We start from the raw sequence: 24,012 nt of genomic DNA on the forward strand, positions 1-24,012 counted from the left end.
CAGATCGGACACCTAACTGACATTTTTGACACTTTTGGGGGGACCAGTGACATTACTACAATAATCAGTGCTAAAAATAAGCACTGTTACTGTACTAATGACACTGACAGGGAAGGGGTTAACACCAGGGGCGATCAAGGGGTTACATTTGTCCCTAGGGGGTGCTTTCTAACTGTGTGGAGGATGTACTTATGGAATGAACACAGGGACCTGTGTTCTTAAATAGGAGGAACGCAGGAGCCCTGTGTTCATTGCTGACAGAACAGCGGTTCTGTCTCCACAGGGAGCGATCACGGGTGCCCGGTACAGTTACGTAGTTTCACGGGACAGAGCCGACCTGCCGCAGTATATGTACTGGTGGTCAGCTGCTCAGTCACCCAATGGCAAACCCAGCTTCCCAAGGAAGGAGTGGTGGGAATCCACAGAAATTAGGGACGAGGGGGCAAGGGGGAGTCCACCTCAAAGGTCTAATAACACGGGAGGTCAATCCAATTATCATAATTATTTGTCTCCCTCAAGAGGCTCCCCTCCTCCATGACGGAAGACAAGGGAACAGTAACATACTATCATGACACCAGGGACCCCAATTATGGTCCTCATGGCCCTAATAGGGATAATAGCCCCTCCAACCACTATAATGTGGAAACCCACAATAGTTACACTCCTCTGGCTGATGAAGGCAGTGGAACAGAACCCAGAGTTATTAGGGACCAACCCCTACCTCCACCCACTTATGATTATAATGGAGGTGGATATACCAATCAAAAGTGGGGGGCAAGGGGAGGGAACAAAAGAAATGGGGACGCAAGAGAGGGTCCAGAGGGGGTAGGCACCTTCACCCCAAAAAGAAGGACCTAGGTGAAAATGGAATTAACAACTTAAGTACCAAAGAACTTTCTAAAGAGGAGATTGCCACTCTGAATAAGGGACTAAAATTTGCACCCCCACGGAACTTGAATAAGTTCTAAATCTGCATTGATATACAGAAATACACTCGTAGGGTAAATATAAAAAGGCACCTCATGAGAAACCCCACTAGACAAACTGCCACAGGTTCATCAGAGTTCATACAATCAGGTTTATCTAATGCCTCCCTCTTTACTCCCCCAGCAACAAAGCCCCTAACATTAATGTCTTTCTTGACTTAGTTGTAAAGGATTCAGAAAATGTAAGAATAAACCAATCAAACCCCATAAAGACATTATATCCCCCTGAGGAAGCCACGTGACCTTGTAGTGTAACACATAGGGGAGGGGCCAATCTGTTGTCATGCTGAGGCACGCATTGCGAGCATACTGTGGTAATACTGTCTGATTCTCTTATACCCGCACTGTGAAGACTGAATGCTTTTTAGTTTGGTGTACTCTAGTCAACGGGAAAATGTGAGTGTTTTTATATTTAGTGTCTAATAAACGATAAAGCACTATGTCCAGCTTTCTCTCTTTGTGATTTGGGTGTATAGAGATAAGTGTAAGAGAAGGAGGATTCTAAACTCAAGATTGCCACCAAAGGAGTAAAACAGCATAAAACAGATCCCCAGAAAGGGCCAAAAGCGCATATAGACCATTGGTTTGTCTTATTCCTCAGGTGAGGGCACATCGGATGAGGGGATTATCACTAATGTATGTGGATGATTGGAGCACATATTGGAGAACACTAATTAAGGAAGCAGTCGTTTGAATATGTCAACACAAGCCTTTTTTAGTAAAAGATCGAGCATATACAAGCAAATTCATACCATAGGACACTTTATGGACTGATGCATTGTTTGCTTTGTTTTGTTAATGTTATATATGTTTGATATGATGTGCTGATTCTGAAAATTGCTATGCAAACAGATTAAGAGGGATACTAGCACATTATCATTTGGGAGCGCGGCACCACTTTTGAATATCATTTTGCACATTGATACACGTTTAGAGAGTGTGTATAGGTGTGATGAGGGATCCGCTTTGTACGTTTTGTAGTCTTATAACACAGCATAGCAGTGTGCATAGCAGTGTGCAAGTACACCCATTTTTTATTATGATGGGTCTAGACTGTCTATGTGCTAGGAAGGACATTGTTGTCCAACCAGCGAACAAGGGGGGTGGCATATATGGAGGAAATGGACAAACTTTTATCTGACAGTGATACCTACACCCCTTTACTTTCTGACCCCACTTTGAAATATAGGAGGAAACTTATGAACCTGGTAGAGAAAGGATTTAATTTGGGTATTCTGAATAAAAAGGAAAATGAATACCTGGTTCCCTTAGCCTCTAGAATACCTACTATGTATTCATTGCCCAAAATACACAGGAGTCTGGTCAAACACCCGGAACAGCCCGTCATCAGTGGAATTGACTCGATCACTTCTCGAGCTGACAAGTACATAGATCATTACTTGCAACCACTGGTGATAGGCACCCCCTCCTTTCTGAAGGACAAAAAACATGTGATTAATATCCTAATTGATTTGGAGTGGAAGTCCTCTTATTTTACGGTGACAGATGATGTAACGTTCTTGTACACGGCTATATCACATGAACTAGGATATGAAGCAATTCATAGTTTTTTCTTTTGTGATCTTTCCTTGACTTGTGTACAAAAAAAAATATTTTTAGAGCTATTGGAATTCTCCATGTCGCATAAATATTTCTGGCATAATGGTTCCTATTTCCTACAACAGAAGGGTGTGGCCATAATGGCTAAATTGTCCCCCACTATGGCCAACCTTTTTTGTCCAAATGGGAGGACGATATACTAGATAACACATGTCCAGAATTTATCCTATGGAAAAGATTAATTGACGACATCCCCTTCATATGGGAGGGGGATTCTCAGTCAGTGAATTCTTTCCTACTGTATGTGATTTGAATGACAACCATAGGGGGATCATTCTTAGTTATGAGGCTAGTTATACTAACATCCACTTTTTTGTACTTGAGAATTTCTATCCAGAATGGTAGAGTATTAACATCCACCTTCTTCAAACTGACGGATAGCAATGGGTACATTCCATTAGATTCGTGCCATCATCTATCTTGGCTATCAGTAGTACCCAAAGGCCAGTTTTTAAGATTGAGACATAATTGTACCCATTTGATGATTACATAAGAGAAGCCAATATTCTCATGAATAGGTTTCTGACTAAAGAATACCATAATACAAGAACTGGGCAGCCATGGTCGTCAGCAGTTGATTGCTATCAACTCACATCAGAGGGAAAATTCTGGAGATTTTTGTTCAGCCTTCTTTACTACCTATTCCAGTCACCACTGGGCAGTAAAAAGAATATTTAAAAAAAAACATATTTTTTTATTATTGGGTAGATCTAGTACCGGTTCACAATAGGTGCGGTGCGGGACCCGCATACGATTTAAACAGGAATTGCACTCCATTCCTGTTCAAATTACATGCGATTCTAAAGCAGTGGGATTGAGCCATTCATTTTGTATGGCTCAAATTACAACCCATCTACACAAATTGTACAGAACCCTTTTTTGCCCCACCAGAGTCGTATCACACCCATGTGATCCGATTCTGCAAATCGCATTGTGCTATGCGAACCAATTTTGGGGTGTCATTAACTTAACATACAGTTCACCCCTGCAGATCATGCGAACCCGGGTTTTGACTTTGATGCAGTGCAGAAACAGCACAGAATTTACTGTGATTTCCACAACGCATCAGTGTGACGAAGGCCTTAAATAGAAATTACGGGTATGGTATATTTTTACATAGTTAGTAGACACCACTACTACAGTGATCTTATTCTTCACCTACTTCTTGCTTGTCCAGTGCATGACTGCTGAGGACGGAGCATAAATCCTAAACCATATTAAACATGTTTTTCCAATACCTTGCCCGCAATAAACAACACTCAGACCTGATATATTGGAAAAGGCAAGGCCACAGCTTTATTTACAAATTTTAAAACCTGTTAATTGACCTTAAGTCTAAAACGCTCTAGGCAAGAGCCAGGAACTTTGCGAGGCCAAACTAAACAGGGCACAATCTCAAACCAGACTATGGCTAAGTTTGTAAAGACAGCTCAATATTGAGTGATCTCTTGCTTGATGGAAGAAGTAAGGTCTACAGAATGTGAGTAACCCATGTCATTACCCCCCGCATAAAGGACAAGTATGATGGGGCTAGAGATGGATTGTTGTAGACGGAGGCATTCAGGCAATACTTCTGACCAGCGTAAACCACGGATCCTATGCCAACGAATCCTAACAATTTCAGATGAGAAGCCCAGGATCCTCCCGTCGTGCAGCACGTTTCGACACCAAGTACACAAATTATTCCCCAATGATTCAAACCAACACTGGCATAGAGCCTGAAAAATTTGTAGATTCTCACCTACCCAAATGCTGCAACTAAACATCTGAAAACCCCATGCAAGAAGCGTCAGTAGCCGCACCTATACAAAATGAATAGGAGGAGAACTCCAAAGGGGGGAGACCCAACCTACTGAGGCAAAGCTGGAATACCCTGACAAACTGAAAATCTGCTCAGGCTAGATGAGTCAGCATGAACCAGGAAAGACCAGGAGGGGGGGCAGGGAAAATTGAGACGCCAAAAATACAGGGCAATATGAGCCGCCCCACGCATATAAAACAATCCTTTTACCTCTACCAGACTGATTGGTTTTAGATGTGCACAAAAGTATAGACACGCAACAACAGGTAATAGAGATGTCCTCAACCCTGATACCACCAGATGACCGCATACTCGCTGAAACAAGTTTGCCACAACAAAAGGTACCAGAAAATGCCCACAAAAAGGCGACCTGAAATAATAGGGACTCATGAATAGAAAAACACACAGATGGCACTACCGAGAAGACCTGTAAGTAAACCAGAGGTTCCAAAAAGGCATTGGAAACGAGTTTCACAAATAATTCAGGCAGGGGACATCTTCCTGTGCAGCCGACAGAGCCAGGGAGCAAAAAGAGAGAACTGGGAATGAGAAAGGGCATCAGCAATGTTATTGGAAACACCAGGAAAATGTTGTGCCCTAAACCAAGTATTTAACTGCAAACATTTCAGCACCAGGAAACGCAAAAGTGAAACAGCAGGAGGTGAGCTGGTCATGAGGCGGCTGATCACATGAACCACACTCAAATTATCCGTCCAAAACACCACCCGTCTGTTTCTCAGCCCCTCACTCCAAAGTATAATTGCTACAATATTAGGGAAAATTTCAAGCAATGTAAGATTACATAACAGATCCCATTGGACCCTTCTTTCAATGTTCCACCCACCATTTACCTTGAAAGAAGGCACCAAAGTCACAAGACCCCACCACATCTGTAAAAAGTTCAAGCTGGGAGTTCAGGACCTCCTCTGTCAACAGGAATGGTCATTGTAAGATTGCAAAAAGGTCATCCAAACATCCAAATCATCACACATTGGTCTGGTGATCCAGAAATAAGGGGAGGAAATTCCCTTTGTTGCCCAAGATAGGTGTCGACAGAAGGCCCTGCCCATGGACATAACTGGACAGGCAAAAACTTGGTGACCCAGCAAGGACTGAAGCTGCTTCAGCTGGAACCTTCTGGCATCCCTGGTCAGTCAGACGAGGGATGAGAGTCTAGCCAACTTGTCACTGGGCAAGTGGAAGACCATTTGAACAGTATTAATCTCTATGCCCAGGAATGAAAACACATAAACATGTGCCTTGGTCTTATCAGCGGATAATGGGACACCAAGCCGCTCGCAGGTATCCTGGAAGAAATAGGAGAGCAGCAGGCACTGGTCACCATCCGCTGGTCCCACAAAAAGGAAATCATCAAGCTAATGCAGCAATGAGTAGAGGCCTGAAACTTCACCAATGACCCATTCAAGAAAACTACTAAAGAGCTCAAAATATTAACGGAAATTGCACAGCCCATGGGGAGGCATATATCCACATAATACTGGCCATGGAAATAGCAGTCCAAGTGGAAGCAATCAAGATGAACGGGAAGAAGGGGAAAGCTGACTCAATATTGGCCTTTGCCAATCAAGCCTCACAACCCGCAGTTCTAGTCAGGTGGAGAGCTCTTTCAAAGGATGCATACTGTTTGGATTCTTCACGGTCAATGCCATCATTGACTGATGAGCTGGAAGGGTAGGAAAGGTGGTGTTTGAGGCAAAATTTTCCTTGCTCCTTTTTGGGGACCACCCCAAGAGGAGAGGCCCTTAGGTTATGGTAGGAGGGAATCAAAAGTCCCCGCCATACACCCCAATTTTATCTCCTTCTGAAGTTTGTCAGCAACCACAGGCTCATGCTGGAAATCTGAATTCGGATTGGCCGCCATCGTTGGCTCATTCGGGGGCCTTTAGGGGATCCAAAATCCCCGGGTAAATACATTCCTTAAAATCAGAGCCTCTCTTTGAAGGGGGCACCTGTCTAGCCAGTGAAACATCCTTGAGACCTGCACTGGGGTCCTTTGATTTAGGTAGGTCGGGCTTTGCAGTGGGCCTAGCGGTTGGCTGCTTTTCTTTGTTAAAGCATCGAACCGCTGGTTGAGCACCCCCGCAAAGGGAACATTCATGCTTGAACCAGCATGCATTGTACAACTACAACCAGCAGACACCATTTCTAGGCACCGCGTGTGCTCTGGTGAAAGCAGACTGAAAGGACGCCAGCCTATGCAGACACATAGGCAGCAACCAGAGGCTGCCATCCTGATAATCAAAGCAAAGCTCTTTCCGCGCCTCCATCTTCTGTCGAAACTGAATGTCGTAATTAAACAAACATTGGCCCCTATACATTTTCTATGCCCCCCATATCAGGTCTAAATAGCAAAATAAAGATGGGGCCAAATCTGGATATTGTTTGCAAAGCACACCAGCATACACGCAGAAACCTTGCAACCAGTTCCCAAAAGTACGGGGAAGCAGCTTTGGTTTCTTGCGTTGAACACTACCGGCTACACGCCTGGATTTATCGATCGTTTTCTTGTCAGGGTGTATCAGGGAAAGGAAATCAATCAACTCCAATTTTTTAATTTTCTCCCTTACCGAGGAAATGGTCCAAAAAGGGTTACCAGAGTAGGGCGAAGATCCCATACTAGATGCGGGTGAACGAGAAGGGCCCATACTAGAAAAAAAACTATTTAACGAATTCTACTATTTTCGGCTCTGGCAAGACAGATGCAGTGGCGTCAGAAACCCTACCATACCATACTGCAGTCATACTCCCTGAGAGGCAGCTGAAGGTGGGATCCTGAAAAATGATAAACAGCCACGGAACCAGAACCTTGTAATGCCGCTATGACAGTATCCCACATCCGATCATAGTTACATAGTTACATATAGTTACATAGTAGGCGAGGTTGAATAAAGACAATAGTCCATCCAGTTCAACCTGTGTAGGTGTGTGTGACTGTAATCATCTAACATAGCCCTCAATCTCCTGATCCTTGAGATGTAAGTCTAAGAGTCTTTTGAAAGTCACCATACTACCCGCAGAAACCACCTCTTGTGGTAGACAATTCCACAATCTTGTAGCCCTAACAGTAAAGAACCCCCCACGTTGCCTGAGGTTAAAACGCTTCTCCTCTAATCGCATTGTATGTCCTCGAGTCCTCATGCAATTCCTTCGAATGAACAGCTTTTCTTCTAAGCTGAGATCCCCATTAAGATATTTATAAATTGCTATCATGTCCCCTCTCAGACGTCTTTTCTCCAGGGAAAATAAATCGAGCGATTGCAGCCGCTCTTCATAGGTAAGGTCCTCCAACCCCCTAATCAGTTTAGTTGCCCTTCTCTGGACTTTCTCCAGCTCCAACACATCCCTCCTGAGGACTGGCGACCAGAACTGGACAGAATACTCCAGATGCGGTCGGACCAGAGTTTTATAAAGTGGAAGGATTATAGTCTTATCTCTGGAATACATCCCTTTCTTTATGCATGCTAATATTCTGTTGGCTTTGGAAGCTGCCGCTTGGCATTGCATGCTGTTGCCTAATCTATCATCAACTAAGACTCCCAAATCTTTCTCCATTTTTGATTCCCCCAAGGGTTCCCCTCCTAACGTGTATTGTGCTTTTATGTTTTTGGTCCCCAAGTGCAAAACCTTACACTTCTCCACATTAAACCTCATTTGCCATGTCGTTGCCCACTCCGTAATTTTGTCCAGGTCATTCTGTAGGATATCTGCTTCATGCTGTGCAGTTATCGCCCTGGCCAATTTTGTGTCATCTGCAAAAACTGATAACGAACTACTGATCCCTTCCTCAATGCTGTTTATGAATAAATTGAACAAGGTTGGTCCCAGGACTGAGCCCTGGGGCACCCCGCTTACTACCTCAGACCAGTCTGAGTATGCGCTGTTTATTACTACCCTTTGGACACGGCCTTTTAGCCAATTCCGTATCCAAGAGCAAACCCTGCTGTCGATACCTGCAGACCTTATTTTATAAATTAAGCGCTTGTGGGGAACTGTATCAAACGCCTTAGCGAAATCCAAGTACACCACATCCACTGGTCTCCCCCTATCTAGCTCACAGCTCACTTCCTCGTAGAATGCTAAGAGATTGGTTTGACAAGAACGCCCATTTGTAAACCCGTGCTGGTTACTACTGATGATGTTGTTGTCTTTAGCATACTCTACGATATAGTCCCTTATCATCCCCTCCAAAAGTTTACATATTATTGATGTCAGACTGACAGGCCTATAATTTCCCGGGATATGTCTCTGGCCCTTTTTGAATATCGGAATCACGTTAGCCTTCCTCCAATCCCCTGGTACATCTCCTGTCCTAATACTGTCAGCAAAGATCAGGAACAGTGGTCTAGATATAACCATACTGAGTTCCTTGAGCACTCTCGGATGTACGCCATCCGGGCCTGGTGATTTGTTTGTGTTAAGTTTATCCAGTCTTTCCCTGATTTCCCCCTCTGTTAGCCATAGTGGCAAGTCCTGTGTATTACTACTAACCATACAGTCATGGTCAGTGTACCCTTCCTTTTCCTGCGTAAAAACTGACGAGAAAAAAGAATTCAGCACGGTTGCTTTTTCAGTGTCCTCTGTAACCATCCTCCCATCATCGTTAATTATGTGTGCAATATGCACTGCCCTAGTTTTTTTGCTGTTGATATATTTAAAGAATTTCTTTGGGTTTTTTTTACTATCCTCCGCTATTTGTCTCTCAAAGTTGATTTTAGCCATCTTGATTTCGTGTTTACACTTCTTATTTTCCTCCTTGTATTGCTGGAAGGCCGATACTGTGCCCTCTGATTTATATTTCTTGAAGGCCAATTTTTTTCCCCTAATAAGTTTTTTAACGCTACAGTTTAGCCAGCCAGGTTTGGCTTTGTCTCTTCTAAATTTATTCCCCATAGGAATGCACTGCAAGATGCCTTTGCTTAATATTGTTCTAAAGCATTCCCATTTTTCCTCTGTGGTCAGTGATCCCAGGGTTTGGTCCCAGTTTACCCTTTCCATCAATGAGTACAATTTTGGAAAGTCTGCCCTTCTGAAGTTTAGGGTTCTTATGTTCCCCACTTGCCTTTTTATATTGTTATTTATACTAAATGTGATCATCCTGTGATCGCTAGAGCCCAGGTTGTCCTGGACTCCTACCTCCGAGATTATGTCTGGGTCATTAGTGATCAATAGATCCAGGATAGCATTCTCTCTAGTAGGGGAATCCACCAACTGCGACATGTAGTTATCCTGTAAGGTTTCCGTGAATAGCCGGGCCTTATGCGAGTGTGCAGTCCCCTCTTCCCAGTCAATGTCGGGATAATTGAAGTCCCCCAATATGATGACTGATCCTAGTTTTGCCGCTTTACCTATTAGTGCTAAAAATTCCAGCTCTACCTCCTCCCCTTGGTTAGGTGGCCTATAGCAAACCCCCACAACTACTTTTCCCTTATCTTCTTCCCTATCGAGTTCAACCCACACAGATTCTAAATCCATGCTCATCCCATCCGTAATGTCACTCCTTTCTAGCACCTTTATATTGTTCTTGACATAGAGACATACCCCTCCCCCTCTTTTACCAACCCTGTCCTTCCGGTACACCGAATACCCTTGGATATTGGCCAGCCAGTCATGTGAGGGGTCGAACCAAGTCTCCGCTATTCCCACAAGGTCTATGTCTTCCTCATGTACTAACATTTCCAACTCATCCATCTTATTAGCTAGGCTCCTGGCATTAGCATATACCCCTCTTAGTTTTACGGAAGTTAAACGTGATTGGCGGTTTTGTTTATTTCTGTTTGGTCTGCTGTTCTCCCGCACAGACCCGCCAATTGATGTTGTTGACCTACTGTCGCTGTTGACCCTACAACTGCCTTCAGTCCTCTGCTCCCTCCTGACTGATTCTACTTCTGAGCCCTCCCCCCCGTCTCCTAGTTTAAAAGCCCCTCCAACTCGGTGGCCATCTTTCTCCCCAAAAGAGCTGTACCGTCCCCATTAAGGTGCAGCCCATCCTTACTAAAGAGCCGGTAGCCGACTGAGAAGTCAGCCCAGTTCTCCAGGAACCCAAACCCCTCCTTCCTACACCAATTCCTCAGCCACTTGTTAACTTCCCTAAGCTCCTTCTGCCTCTCCTGTGTGGCTCGAGGTACAGGCAGTATTTCAGAGAAAACCACCTTGGAGGTCCTTTTCCTCAATCTATTACCTAAGTCCCTGAAATCGTTCTTAAGGATCCTCCACCTACCTTTAACTTTGTCATTAGTGCCCACATGCACCATGACCGCTGGGTCATCCCCAGCCCCGCCCAACAATCTGTCTGCCAGATCTGCGATGTGCCGAACTCGGGCGCCCGGTAAACAACAAACTGTTCGGTTCACGAGATCTTTTTTACAGATTTCCCTCTCTGTCCTCTTGATAATTGAGTCCCCAACTACCACAACCTGTCTAACCTTTCCTGCGTTACGGCCCCCCTTCTTCCTGGAGCCGTCCCTCCCCTGGCAGCTGGGGGAGGGCGCATGCTCCAGCTCTGCCACCCCTGAGTTGATATCCCCCTCAACCTGCAACTCAGCAAACATGTTAGGGTCTACCAACTCAGGACTGGCCTCCCTGACTCTCCTCCCCCTAACATTCCTAACAGTCACCCAGCTGCGTACCTCTGCTGCTTGCGTCTCCTCTATTCCTCCCTCCTCTATGCTGACCCCTGCCAGCGCCTGCTGGGTAATGTCCAAGCTCCTTTTCAGGTTGTAGATGCCACGCAGTCTTGTCACTGTGTTCTCTAGATCCACGATGTGGGCTTCCAGAGCAACAAGTCGCTCACATCTTGCACAGCAGTATTCGTCCTCGATTGTTTCATCAAGGAACGCATACATGCCGCAAGAAGTGCACTGAGTGGCATCCCCAATCCTGTCGGACATTATTACCCTCTACTCTATGGGGATAATATTAACAACCTGCTCTTCCTTACCTACCCTACCTCTAACTTCCCTGGTACAAAACCTGGGGTACCCACCAGTCGCTAATACCCTCACCAGTCACTAGATACTCACCAGTCGCAAGGATCCTCACCAGTCGCAAGATACTCACCAGTCGCAAGGATACTCACCAGTCGCAAGGATACTCACCAGTCGCAAGGATACTCACCAGTCGCAAAGATACTCACCAGTCGCAAAGATACTCACCAGTCGCAAAGATACTCACCAGTCGCAAGCTACTTCACCAGTCGCAAGGATACTCACCAGTCGCAAGGATACTCACCAGTCGCAAGGATACTCACCAGTCGCAAGGATACTCACCCGTCGCAAGATACTCACCAGTCGCAAGGATACTCACCCGTCGCAAGATACTCACCAGTCGCAAGGATACTCACCCGTCGCAAAGATACTCACCAGTCGCAAAGATACTCACCAGTCGCAAAGATACTCACCAGTCGCAAAGATACTCACCAGTCGCAAGGACACTCACCAGTCGCAAAGATACTTCCAGTCGCAAAGCTACTCACCAGTCGCAATGATACTCACCAGATCATCCCTGGAAAGGCCTGGTGAAGTTCCCCGCATGCAGTTTTAGAAGGGGTGGAAAACAGCGATGCAGACAACTGTGCAGAGGCAGCAGGTGGCCGAGGAGGAATAGCTCGAGGAGCCATTCGAAGATCCAGCCGGGGCGGTCCCTGCACCAACCCAGAAGAGCCAAGGATGCTAGGGGAAACTGCAGGGCAAGTACACATGCATGTAGATGTGTCTGACAGTGCCCCCTGATGGAGCCGAGCCGCAGGTGCAGCCAGCCCTAAAGGAATCTGAAAGGGCATGGAAGGAAAACAGTCATCTCTGCAGTGGAGTGAATGACACTAGCTCCCACCAGGCGCAGGGAGCTGAGAGGCCATAGTAGCTGTGCAGCCAGCCCTAAAGGAATCTGAAAGGGCATGGAAGGAAAACAATCTCTGCAGTGGAGTGAATGACACTAGCTCCCGCCAGGCGCAGGGAGCTGAGAGGCCATAGTAGCTATCGGTACAGGTGATGGAGGCAGTACAGAGGCAGTACAAGAGGGAAGCCGGTGTCCAATGTGCGCAGCTTCCACCCCTGTGGGCGTGAGGATCTGCATCACATCTGATGACAGGAGGGGATTGTACACTACAGCTGATGGTATGGTATATACATAGTTACATTGGTCCAAGCTGGACCAATGTAACTACCAGTATGTAAAAATATACCATACCTGAAATGCATCTTTAAACTGCCTCATTTGTTTTTCTCTTCACATAAGCCCAGACAGACTGAATGGTTTTTAGGTCAGGCCCCTGTAGCAGCCAAAACATCTCTTTCAAGACCCCTTTGTTCTTTTTCTGTTCAGCTATATGTTTGGGGTCATTGTCCAGTTACGTAGACAATGCATTTTCCAGTCAGTCTGTTAGATTGCAGAAGGGGGAAGGGGGCTGGAGGGAGGACCTGGGGAATGTTTTTCCATCCTAGGGTATGAGGCCGAGTGTTTCTATTGATGTACACAATGTAAGGAAATACATCTCTAGACTTTGAATGCAAGGCTGGCTCCATAGGATACTGCAAGAGATAGCCACTCGAAACCCAGAAACCTGTCACAACATCAATAGCACCAGCTTAAAACTGGACATAGGCAAGGATTAAAAGATAAGGAACTGGAGAGAGTCCAGAGAAGGACTACAAAAATAATTAGGGGAATGGAGGATCTCAGCTATGAGGAAAGACTACAAGCATTTAACTTATTCTCTTTGGAGAAGAAACACTTGAGAGGGGATATGATATCAATGTACAAATACTGTACTGGTGACCCTAGCATAAGGAACAAACTTTTCAGAGAAAGGAATACAATAAGACACGTGGCCACTCCTAAAACTAGAGGAAAAACGGTTCAACCTTAAAATACGTAGGTGGTTCTTTACTGTCAGAGCAGTAAGGATGTGGAATTCTCTTCCACAAGCAGTGGTATCAACGGGGAGCATCGACAGTTTCAAAAAACTATTAGACGGGCACCTTAAAGACCACAACATAAAGGGGTAAACAATGTACGGTTAACATCAAACACACACACACACATCATAGGTTAAACTGGATGGACTAATGTCTTTTTTCAACCTCACTAACTATGTAACTATGTAAAGAAGTTGCATACTCAGTAAGCAAATAATTTAGCTGCCTAAAATGGAGGGATTAATATCACTTTAAACAATTAGTAGAGCATGACTTTTCTTTACCTATTTTAATTACTTCTATACAGCTGATTTGTATTGTATTTTTGTCTAAATACACTCCTTTTTGATCATTAGCACCTCTTTGGTATACTTGTTTATTGATGTTTTGGACCATATGTCTGCAAAATCCTTAAATGTGTGCAATTATATCTGGTAGAATTGATGCTATTTAAAGGCAAAGAGTGGACACACTAAATATTGATTTGATTTCGATTTTTTATGTTTAGGCAATTTAAAGGTTGTTAATTGATAAATCAAAAATATAAATTAAAAAAATGATCACTTTATAGCCTTTTTCCCTAAAACCATTTCACAAAACTATATATGTTTATGATCGCAATAAAAGTCATATTTTTTTTTTTTTTTTTTTTAGGGGACTGCTGGCTATTAGCTGCTATTGCCGCTCTCACTCTCAATGAAAAACTACTATACAGAGTCGTTCCACCTGACCAGTCATTTGGTTCTGGGTATGCAGGAATATTCCATTTTCAGGTATGAATTGTGGATTTGTTTTTCATTTAATACTTTTTATAGAAAATATTTGCTTCCAGCAGCATTCAATCCTTCTATCACACCAGAATGCATTTCAAATTTGTTTTCCAAGATCAACCAACTGTGTATGGGTCTACCTTAAAGGGATATTGTTACCTTTCTCATTGTCATGGATATTTAAGTTTCGGTAATGAGAGTTGATCAGTTGTTCCTAGTTGTCAATAGATTGGCTACTGTAGCAGAAAGAACAGATAGACTCCCAAGAGTGATGTCCAAACTGTTCTAGTTTACAAATAGAGGATATATACAAATCTAAAATCTAGAAAACAAGGTGGCAACACTGCGTAGCATCAACAACCTGGAAAGGAGCTTGGACATTACCCAGCAGGTGCTGGCAGGGGCCAGCTTAGAGGAGGGAGGAGTTGTGGAGATGCAGGCACCGGAGGTAGGCAGTTGGGTGACAGTTAGAAGGAGGGGAAGAGAGTTAGGGAGGCCAGTCCTGAGTTGGTACACCCCAACAAATATGCCAAGTTGCATGATGATGGGGATATCAGCTCAGGGGTGGCAGTGCTGGAGCAGTCGCCCTCCCCCAACTTCCAGGGGAGCGGCGGCTCCAGGAAGGAGGGGGGCGGAGACTCAGAAAATAAACTGGGACCAAACCCTAGGAACACTGACCACAGAGGAAAAATGGGAATGCTTTAGGAACATACTAAACAATAGCATCTCACAGTGCATTCCTATGATACATTTAGAAGAGCCAAAGCCAAACCTGGCTGGATAAACCATAATGAAAAAAAACTTATTAGGGGAAAAAAAATGGCCTTCAAGCAATATAAATTGGAGGGTACATTATTGGCTTTCCAGCAATAAAAGGAATCAAATAAGAAATGTAAATACGAAATCAAAATCGCTATAATCAACTTTGAGAGACAAAAGCAGAGTATAGTAAAAAGAACCCTAAGAAATTCTTTAAATATATCAACAGCAAAAAAAAGAGGTCCAAGCATGTTGCACACATAATTAACGATGATGGGAGGATGGTTACAGAGGACACAGAGAAGGCAACTGTGCTTAATCCTTTCTTCTCTTCACTCTTTACACAAGAAAAGGAGGGGTACACTGACCATGACTGTATGGTTAGCAGTACTTCACTGGACTTGTCGCTATGGCTAACAGAGGGTGAAATCAGGGAAAGGCTGGATAAAATGAACACAAGTAAATCACCAGGCCCAGATGGCGTACATCCGAGAGTACTCAAAGAACTCTATCTTTGCAGATAGTATTTTGACAGGAACTGTACCAGGGGACTGGAGGAAAGCTAACGTGATACCAATATTCAAAAAAGGGCAGAGGCATGTCCCGGGAAATTATAAGCCGGTCAGCCTGATGTCAATAGTATGTCAACTTCTGGAGGGGATGATAAGGGACTATATCGAAGAGTTTGCTAAAGAGAACAACATCATCAGCAGTAATCAGCACGGGTTTACAAAAGGGCATTCTTGTCAAACCAATCTGTTAACATTCTACAAGGAGGTGAGCTGTGAGCTAGATAGTGGGAGATCTGTGGATGTGGCTTACCTGGATTTTGCTAAGGTGTTTAATACAGTTCCCCACAAACGCTTGATTTATAAAATAAGGTCTGAAGGCATCGACCACAAGGTTTTCTCTTGGATACAAAACTGGTTAAAGGGGCGTGTCCAAAGGGTGGTAATAAATAACACATACTCAGACTGGTCTGGGGTGGTAAGTGTGGTCCCCCAAGGCTCAGTCCGGGGACCAATTTTGTTCAATCTATTCATAAATAGCATTGAGGACCAGTGGCGGCCTGTGCATAGGGGGCGCCAGGGGGCCACCCCCCTAAAAAAAGGAAAGAAAAAAAAAGATTACAAAAAGAACAATAAAGTTAAAAAAAAAATCCCGTTCGCTGGCCTATGTGGTGGCTATGGGGGTGGGGTGGGGTTTACGACCCAGCAGAGGCGCCGATTGGCTGCCTTCTGGGGCGTAACCTAGGCGCAGGTCATAGCGCTAGGACACCCCCACTTTCGTGATATCCTGGCTGTGATTGGTCCAGTCTCCAGCCTGGACCAATCATCATCCAGGACATCCAATTGCTGACCCCGCTGACGTCGCAATGGGGGAGGTGCCGGTGCGTGCGTCAGTCACGCACCGTCACCGCCCGATCTCCTTCCCGCCGGACCGATCGGAAAGACCCAGAGAGCCCGCCGCCGTCAAAGAAGACTGAAGAGGACGAGACCAGCAGCGCCGTGGACAGTTCCCGGAATCCCGCCGCCGTCAGAAGAAGAGGACTCGAGGAGAGGAGCAGCGCCGTAGACGTCTCGCAGGTAGCCCAGGAGGAGAGCAGGTAAGTGATTGAAGCCGACCTGTGACCTCACCTGTGCCATGCCTGTACCATCACCTGTGCCATGCCTATACCATCACCTGTGCCATGCCTATACCATCACCTGTGCCATGCCTGTACCATCACCTGTGCCATGCTTGTACCATCACCTGTGCCATGCCTATACCATCACCTGTGCCATGCCTATACCATCACCTTATGAAATGCCTGTATCATGCCTATACCATCACCTGTGCCATGCCTATACCATCACCTGTGCCATGCCTGTACCATGCCTATACCATCACCTGTGCCATGCCTGTACCATCACCTGTGCCATGCCTATACCATCACCTGTGCCATGCCTATACCATCACCTGTGCCATGCCCATACCATCACCTGTGCCATGCCTGTGCCATGCCTATACCATCACCTGTGCCATGCCTGTACCATCACCTGTGCCATGTCTATACCATCACCTGTGCCATGCCTGTGCCATGCCTATACCATCACCTGTGCCATGCCTATACCATCACCTGTGCCATGCCTGTACCATCACCTGTGCCATGCCTATACCATCACCTGTGCCATGCCTGTACCATCACCTGTGCCATGCCTATACCATCACCTGTGCCATGCCTGTACCATGCCTATACCATCACCTGTGCCATGCCTATACCATCACCTGTGCAATGCCTATACCATCACCTGTGCCATGCCTGTACCATGCCTGTACCATCACCTGTGCCATGCCTGTACCATCACCTGTGCCATGCCTATACCATCACCTGTGCCATGCCTGTACCATCACCTGTGCCATGCCTATACCATCACCTGTGCCATGCCTGTACCATGCCTATACCATCACCTGTGCCATGCCTGTACCATCACCTGTGCCATGCCTATACCATCACCTGTGCCATGCCTGTACCATGCCTATACCATTACCTGTGCCATGCCTATACCATCACCTGTGCCATGCCTATACCATCACCTGTGCCATGCCTGTACCATGCCTATACCATCGCCTGTGCCATGCCTGTACCATCACCTGTGCCATGCCTATATCATCACCTGTGCCATGCCTGTACCATCACCTGTGCCATGCCTATACCATCACCTGTGCCATGCTTATGCCATGCCTATACCATCACCTGTGCCATGCCTATACCATCACCTGTGCCATGCCTGTGCCATGCCTATACCATCACCTGTGCCATGCCTGTACCATCACCTGTGCCATGCCTATACCATCACCTGTGCCATGCCTATACCATCACCTGTGCCATGCCTGTACCATGACCTCAAAGTCACGCAATTTTTTTACCGCGTTTATTGCGAAGCAATACCTATTACATTTTTCTTTTTGCGCCCCCCCAAAAATTTTGAGCACCAGCCGCCACTGTTGAGGACAGGATCATTAGCTCAATCTCAGTTTTTGCAGATGACACAAAATTAAGTAGGGCAATAACTTCTCATCGTGAAACAGAAATCTTACAGAATGACCTGAACAAAATAACAGAGTGGGCAACTACATGGCAAATGAGGTTTAATGTGGAGAAGTGTAAGGTATTGCACTTGGGGACTAAAAACATAAACGCCCAATACACTTTGGGGGGGCAACCCCTGGGGGAATCAAAAATGGAGAAAGATCTGTGAGTCTTAGTGGAAGATAGACTTGGCAATAGCATGCAATGTCAAGCTGCAGCTGCCAAAGCCGGCAGAATATTAGCATGCATAAGGAAGAGGATATATTTCAGAGATAAAACTGTAATCCTACCACTTTATAAAACACTGGTAGTCCAAAAACCAGTCAGTATCTGGTGTGACCCCAATTAGCCTCATGCAGTGCAACACATCACCTTTGCATAGAGTAGATCAGGTTGTTGATTGTGGCCTGTGGAATGTTGGTCCACTCCTCTTTAATGGCTGTGTGAAGTTTCTTGATATTGGCCTATCCAGAGCATCCCAAACATGCTCAATAGGTGACATGTGTGGTGAGTATGCTGGCCATGCAAGGACTGGGGTGTTTTCAGCTTCCAGGAATTGTGCACAGATCCTTGCAACATGGGGCCATGCATTAACATGCTGCAACATGAAGTAATGGTCGTGGATGAATGGCACAACAATGGGCCTCAGGATCTCATCACGGTATAATTTGGACATTTTAACTTAGGGGTGTACTCACTTTTGTTTCCAGCTGTTTAGACATGAATTGCTGTGTACTGAGTTATTTTGAGGGGACAGCAAATTGACACAGTTATACAAGCTGTGCACTCACTACTTTACATTGTAGCAAAGTGTCATTTCTTCTGTGTTGTTACATGAAAAGGTATAATAAAATATTTCCAAAAATGTGAGGGGTGTACTCACTTTTGTGAGATACTGTATATGTGCATATGTGTGTGTATACATATATATAAAAAATGATATACACAATAACAACAAGATCTCATTAGCATCCATATATAAGCTATTCATAAGACAATTTGATTAGGTAACACAAAAAAAAAAAAAAACCATATGCAGTATAACATGTATGTACACTATGAAATAGACATATACCAATGCATACACGCATATTTGTGCATGCACATACATATATGTACACAAAAACATGTAACAAAAAATCACCCTCCAGGTCCTACTATCCTACTGGCCCAATGGACACCTGCAAAATCTACATAAGCCAAAAATTAAAATTATAAAGAGAGGAACTAGTCACAGGCATTTTGATAACATTTAATTAATAAATATATGTGTAAACCCAAGCATGGAGATCTTACCCCGGTAGTTTGATTGCTGAATAATGGAGTTTAAGCACCCAATGGAATATATATATATATATATATATATATATATATATATTGTGGGGATTAGCTCGGTGGCGGGTATGGATGACCCCTTTGGGGGGTGCGTTTACATAGGGAGATAGCCGAGAAGTGGTTGCAAACAACAGTTTGGTTTATTCTTGCAGTTTACTTCACACAAGTGCAAGCCTCAAAAACATCCAAAATAAAATAAAACACAAAATAAATCCTTGCCACTGTGGGCGGCTACCTTCTCACATACAGGAACCTACCTACGGAGTCTGTCTCCAACCTACTGTTGGGCAAACTTTACTGATCCTACAGCAGACACTCAATAGTCCATTTATTTTCTTCATACAACAAATGTCCATTGAACATGTCCCTTTTCCTCTTCACATAGAACACATTCCTTTGCTTGTCTCTTCACATAACAACCATTCCTTTGCTTGTCTCTTCACATAGCAAACAGTTAATTTTCTCACCTTACATAGTTAGTGAGGTTGAAAAAAAGACATCAGTCCATCCAGTTCAACCTATGATGTGTGTGTGTGTTTGCTTTTAACCGTACATTGTATACCCCTGTATGTTGCGGTCTCTAAGGTGCCCATCTAATAGTTTTTTGAAACTATCAATGCTCCCTGCTGATACGACTGCTTGTGGAAGAGAATTCCACATCCTTACCGCTCTTACAGTGAAGAACCCCTTACGCACTTTAAGGTTAAACCGCCTTTCCTCTAGTTTTAGTGAGTGGCCACGTGTCTTATTGTATCTCCTTTCTCTGAATAGTTTGTTCCTTATGCTAGGGTCGCCAGTACAGTATTTGTACATTGATATCATATCCCCCCTCAATCGTCTCTTCTCCAGAGAGAATAGGTTCAGTGCTTGTAGCCTTTCCTCATAGCTGATGTCCTCCATTCCCCTAATCATTTTTGTTGCCCTTCTCTGGACTTTCTCTGGAAGGTTAAGAGATTGGTTTGGCAAGAATAATTTTTCATGAATCCATGCTGATTACTACTAACAATACCATTTTCATTACTAAAGTCTTGTATGTGGTCCCTTAACATCCCCTCCAAAATCTTGCAGACTACTGATGTTAGGCTGACCGGCCTATAGTTACCCGGGATACATCTCGGCCCCTTTTTAAATATTGGTACCACGTTGGCTTTTTTCCAATCAGCTGGCACCATACCTGTCTGTAAACTATCCTTAAAGATCAAGAATAAAAGACCTTGAGAAGTCTTCACACTTTTTACCCTCCCCAGCTTCACACAGTGTCAGGAGGCAGCAATCCTTCTCCCAGGCTTCACACAGCGTCGGGAGGCACACATCTGACTGTCCTCCTCTCCCCAGCTTCACACAGCGTCAGGAGGCAGCAATCCTTCTCCCAGGCTTCACACAGCTTCGGGAGGCACACATCTGACTGTCCTCCTCTCCCCAGCTTCACACAGCGTCAGGAGGCAGCAATCAATCGACTTCCTCTGGACCAATTATAGAGGCCTTAATTTCCTCATTCTGAACAGCTGAAGTCTGTTCAACGTCCTTAGACAGTTCTGGCTACCTTTGCAGCCGACACCCTATAGTAATTGGTGAACTGTCTAAGCCAAGCAGAGATGTATCTCCTGTATGTGACAACATCCACAGATTTACCTGACTTCCTGTAACATACCCCCCCCCCCTCTTGTTTTAACCCTAGGGTTGGGACACAGTTTTCCAGGCACGCATGTGTCAGGCACTGCTCTTGACTCTCACTGATAAGCCTCTTAGTATCCTCAAGCTTCCGGATGAAACTGTTTCTGTCATCTTGATTGACAGATTTCTCATAAATGTCAGACAGCTTGTCCCTCATCTCATATACACATTCCTCAACTGCATTTTTAGCATCATTTCGCTCCTTCTCAAGTTTGTCCTGCATAACCGTCTGTCCTATCCACCATGGAGGACCGTGATCCATAGGCAACTCAATTGTGCTAGTCTTAAAGTCTTCAACATTCTTGAGCAGCCTCTCTCTGCAATCAATAAATGATTTCCACAAAACTTTGAGAACCTCTGCTTCACTTGGCTTTGTTCCAAGAAATGCCTTCTTGAGCTCGGCTTGCTCTAAGATGCTGTGCAGAAGACCTTCCATTTGCGACAACAGGCTGTCACACATTTCTTCAAAGTGACCCCTGTTCATTTTTCCAGCGACATCATCAACTTTCCTTCCACCAACATATGGGTCAACAGCAACAACACAGTCTATTACAGGTTTCTTCAATGCACTTTCTGCTATTGCACTACTTTTCCCTTGTAGCTCCTTTAGTATTTCCTTGATTTGGTTGAATTGCATATCTGCTGAACTATTTGACCACTGAAGGTCACCTAGTTCCTTTTCTCTATCTGAACTCCACATGGAATGCATTTCAAGATCACGACCAAACTTCTGCCACCTGTCTTTCACCAGTTCCATTTTGGAAATATTCCCTGAAAGGCACTTATTCATTTTCTTCACGTTTTCACCAATAGCCTTAGTTTTCTCCACTAGGTGGTGTTTGCTTTTTTCTCCAAGTTTTTTATCACTTGCCTTAGTTTTCTCCACTAGGTGGTGTTCAAGCAACATGTCATCAAATTTCTGATGCTCACTCAGGACAGACCCCAAAACACTGATCCTTTTATAAACTGCATCAGGCACACTATCCCCTCTTTGGGACAGATCCTCTGTTGCCTGTAATTCCTCTTCAAGTTCCTGCAACAGAATCTTCATCTCTTCTACTTGCTGTTCTAAGGCTCGCTTAGACTTTTCTAGCTCCTGAACGCTTTTCCCAACATCATCCTTGGAGCTGACCAAATCTTCCATCTCTGTACACAGCTGTTTGTTAACTCTTTCTAGTTCAACCTTACACTCTAGAGCTTCCTCCAAGGAGCGAGCCAAGAACAAGGCTTTGCTCTCTTTATCACGCGTCTCCGCTTCTGCACGGTCGCGTTCTTCTGCATATTTTGCAGACACAGTCTTCTCCTCACCAAGCATCTGATCCAACTTCTTTTTCACATTTTCAACATTTTCTAATGAACCAACGCTTTCTTCCATGCGTTTTTTCATATCCGCTATCTGAGCTTGCAATGTTGTAACTTGCTCTGATAGGTTTTTCTTTGCTTCCTCCTTCTCTTCTAATTGTTCCAGGAAGCCATTTTTCTCATCTTCCATTTGTTTGAGTTTTGTGCTAAAACTCAGCCTTTGACACCTCTCTTCCTGTAAGAGTTCCTGAGTGTCTTGCATCTGCGATTCCAAGATAGAGAAATCTTTGGCAATTTCTCTAGATTTGCTGTCTGCTTGAGAAATCTGATTTGTGACATTGTCCAACTCAACCTGCAGTCGGTTTGCCTTCTCTGACAGCGTAGCACACAATCGGTCACCTTCTGACACCTTGACTTGCGATTTCTGCAGCTGTGCCTCTACTTTTTTTCTCTGGTGTTCAGAATCTCCTTTTCCCTGCATAAGAGCCTTCACCTCATTGGCTAGTTTATGGGAATGAGACTGTAATTCTGCCACACAGGCTTCTTTCTTCTTTAGCTGCTGCTGGACACGTTGGGCTTCCTCTTTCCAACTTTCACAGTCCGTACTTAATTCATCTACCACATTGCTCAAAGTGGTGAGCTCATACACAGTACTCAGTAATTTAGCCTCTCTCTCATTTTTCTCCTTGTAGCTGAGAGACAATGTCGTTTTCAGAGCGACATTCTGTTCCTGCACCCCCTGCAGGTCTATTTCTGTAGCTTCCAAAGACTGAAGACTTTTTTCCAGCTGATTACGCAACTCCAACATTTCACCCATACTTTGCTCCTGCAAAGTCTTAACTTCAATTTCCTTCTCCATGAGGATGGTATCTTTCTCCATTATAGTCTCTCTGCGTTTTTGCAACTTGGAAAAAAGAAGAGCAGTGGATTCTTCCCACTGTAACACTTGAGCCTGCAAGTTTCTATGCTCCATCCTAAGCAACTCCAGGGCTCGTTCCTTTTCTTCCATTTTCCGTTGCAAGGCATCCAACTCAGCCCTGCACACATACTCGGTTTCCTCCAAACCGATGGCCTCCATTGGCTGCTGGCGTCTCTGTTTCCAGCCTGCCATGCTCTCTTGGTGAGCCTTTTGTTGAGCTGCAAAGATCCGCTGTTTCAGCATCTCCTCCATTTTGGGTTTACTTTTCATCTGAGAACACTGCGTCTCCATAGCAGGTCCATTTGCACCAGTGTTGCTAGGGACAACAACCTTTCTCTTTAGCAGACTCTGTTCAGGCATGGATGGGGCTCGTTCAGGCAGTAACATCCCCTCCATCTCATTTCAGCTATCTTTGCATCTTTCAGGTGTTTTGATCGCCCCATCTTCAATTACTCCACAATAAATTTTTCACAGTCCAGCAAAAAATTTTGAGACCACTGTCTCTTTAAAGCAAGTAGCTTTTCTCTCTCTTGCAGGATCTCCTTTCCTGTACACACAGTTTGTGCAGTCTCATGCACCAGACAAAGTTCATCAACAATTTTGAGACCACTGTCTCTTTAACACAAGTAGTTTTTCTCTCTTTCAGGATCTTCTCTCCTGCACACACAGATTGTGCAATCCCATGCACCAGACAAAGTTCATAGAACATATGCACTTCTTTGCAGGGATCTCTGCTTCTGCCCAATGCATACCTCCACCATATGTGGGGATTAGCTCGGTGGCGGGTATGGATGACCCCTTTGGGGGGTGCGTTTACATAGGGAGATAGCCGAGAAGTGG

At 44.7% G+C, this 24,012-nt stretch overlaps 1 protein-coding gene across 1 annotated transcript in view; it reads left to right on the forward strand.

Annotated features, from left to right (window-relative positions):
- The window catches only part of CAPN9 (calpain 9), a gene marked incomplete at its 3' end in the record, with an annotated part of 565,834 nt that overhangs the window by 20,578 nt on the left and 521,244 nt on the right, over positions 1-24,012 (forward strand). The window contains exon 3 of the mRNA XM_082250935.1: positions 13,995-14,113. Coding sequence (XP_082107061.1) covers positions 13,995-14,113 — 119 coding nt within the window. The remainder of the gene's footprint in view (positions 1-13,994; positions 14,114-24,012) is intronic.

The sequence above is a fragment of the Pelophylax lessonae genome (genome assembly GCF_965119305.1).
Source record: "Pelophylax lessonae genome assembly, chromosome: 3".
Classification (NCBI taxonomy): domain Eukaryota; kingdom Metazoa; phylum Chordata; class Amphibia; order Anura; family Ranidae; genus Pelophylax; species Pelophylax lessonae.